Consider the following 1,832-nt stretch of genomic DNA (forward strand, 5'->3'; position numbering starts at 1 on the left):
CGCACAATTTTTTCTCTCTCCTTCTCCTCCTCCCTTTTATTTGTTCATCGGATGCCTTTTATGGCACTTTGTTTTTGAATATGTTATTGTGCTTTAAGCGGGAGTTGACACAGCAAATCAGTTTTCCACAAACTGTTCCCGGACATTGGCTGCAGCCCCTACAATGAATGAGCCTTCTGGTTACTTCCCTTCATTCGGCTCTCCTGCCTGTCCCTACCTCTGTCTGTGCTCTCAGGCAGTGCTGCCCTTTTGGTCTCTTACTTCCTGGTGCATTTTCCACAAATTGAGAATACATGCTAGTAAGCTCAGTTCTGGGCTTCATGCATTTTACTTAGACTGGAAGAGATGGAAGGAAAAAAGAACCCCACCAATCAGATTATGTCGACATCTGTCAAGAAAATGTGTGGGATTTGATGTGAAGTCTGTGACGTCTTTGGCTAGTCGAGGCACAGAACGGGCAGGAACCAGATGAATCAAGCTGAGGAAGTCATTGGTGGTTCAGCACCAGAGGTGCTGAGAAATAATATATTTATTTTTCAAATGCAGGGTTTATAGAATTTGTAGACAGTTTGGTTATAGATTGTAAAAAAGAATGGGGTCAAGAACAACGCCTAAGTTTTTTGGTTTGAGTAAGACAGCCAATATTGCCACTGACGGAGGTGGGACAGCTCGGAGGAAAGCCACCTGGAGTGTAAAGCTGGAGAACTGGCGCGATGTGCAGTGTTTAGAGATGTTGCGCATGCAGTTAGAGGCTGAACTCGGGGTAGGCACAGCTACATGTGGACTCTGAGATAAAGGTGTAATTTTAGGAACACAAAGTATTCCTACAGCTGTTCTGCTCAAAGGAACAGTTCAGTCTGAAAAACGTGTAGGTCAGCCAGGGGGCCTCAGAGACTGGATAGCAGTTGTTTGATGAGTTTTGAGCCTTTGAATAGCTGTTCCATAGACCTGGTTCACAGAGCAAAAGCGATGACAAGCTTGTCCTCGGCTTCCTCTGGGCAGTTCCTGCCTGTGTCTCCTTCCAGAGACACTTCACTGATCTCTTTTTCAGAAACCAAAAATATATATGTATGTTCGGTTTTTCCAACAATCCTTACTCCAACTAATCATTTTTAAAAGTTCCCAATATTCCTTTATTCTCTTTAACTTACACAAAAATAATTTCTAAAAAAGCAAGAAAGAGTGTCTGTGTTAATACTAACTTTAGAATGTCCCCAGCCATCTGTCATGTGTTGTATCTGTTCGTCTTTTCTTAAGAAATGTTAGATTTAACAAGATTTTTTTCTCTTCCTTGTCTTCACAGCTGACCTAGCATCTTTAATGGATAAAACCTATGAGAGAAAGATCCCTGTTAGTTCTTTGACAATATCACGGGTAAGATATTTGAATATGCATATATATTTGTTTTGTTTTGTTTGTTTATTTAATAGAAGAAGAAAGAACAGAAGGAAGGCTCTTTATAAGAAAGGACTTCCAAAAACTTGTGGAAATACTCTGTTCTTTAATCCTGTTTCTCCAAGAACTTTCTGAAGGCCCCTTCTTTAAATGAGGCTGAATGAATAACGAATGCCCGTCAGAGGGGCGTATGTTTCTAGTGTTACTAGTAGAGCCCTTATGGTGAGGAGGTTCTTTGTGGAGCCCCGGTGGGGGCATGGTTACGCGTTCCGCTGTGATCCTCAGCGTTCCATACCACCAGCCTCTCCACAGGAGCCAGACGGGGCTTCTCCCGTAAGGAGTCACGGTCTTGGAAACTCACATGGCGCTCTCCCCTGTCCTATAGCATCGCCATGAGTTGGCATCCACCCAGTGACAGTGAGTTTGGTGTTGAGTTT

General features: G+C 43.0%; 1 protein-coding gene across 1 annotated transcript in view; it reads left to right on the plus strand.

The window, feature by feature from the left end:
• Positions 1–1,832, plus strand: part of MRPS27 (mitochondrial ribosomal protein S27) — a 101,677-nt gene that overhangs the window by 23,791 nt on the left and 76,054 nt on the right. The window contains exon 3 of the mRNA XM_004703548.2: positions 1,304–1,374. Coding sequence (XP_004703605.1) covers positions 1,304–1,374 — 71 coding nt within the window. The remainder of the gene's footprint in view (positions 1–1,303; positions 1,375–1,832) is intronic.

This window comes from Echinops telfairi, unplaced genomic scaffold (assembly GCF_000313985.2).
Source record: "Echinops telfairi isolate 266 unplaced genomic scaffold, ASM31398v2 ScPeMD7_7469;HRSCAF=8507_1, whole genome shotgun sequence".
NCBI lineage: Eukaryota > Metazoa > Chordata > Mammalia > Afrosoricida > Tenrecidae > Echinops > Echinops telfairi.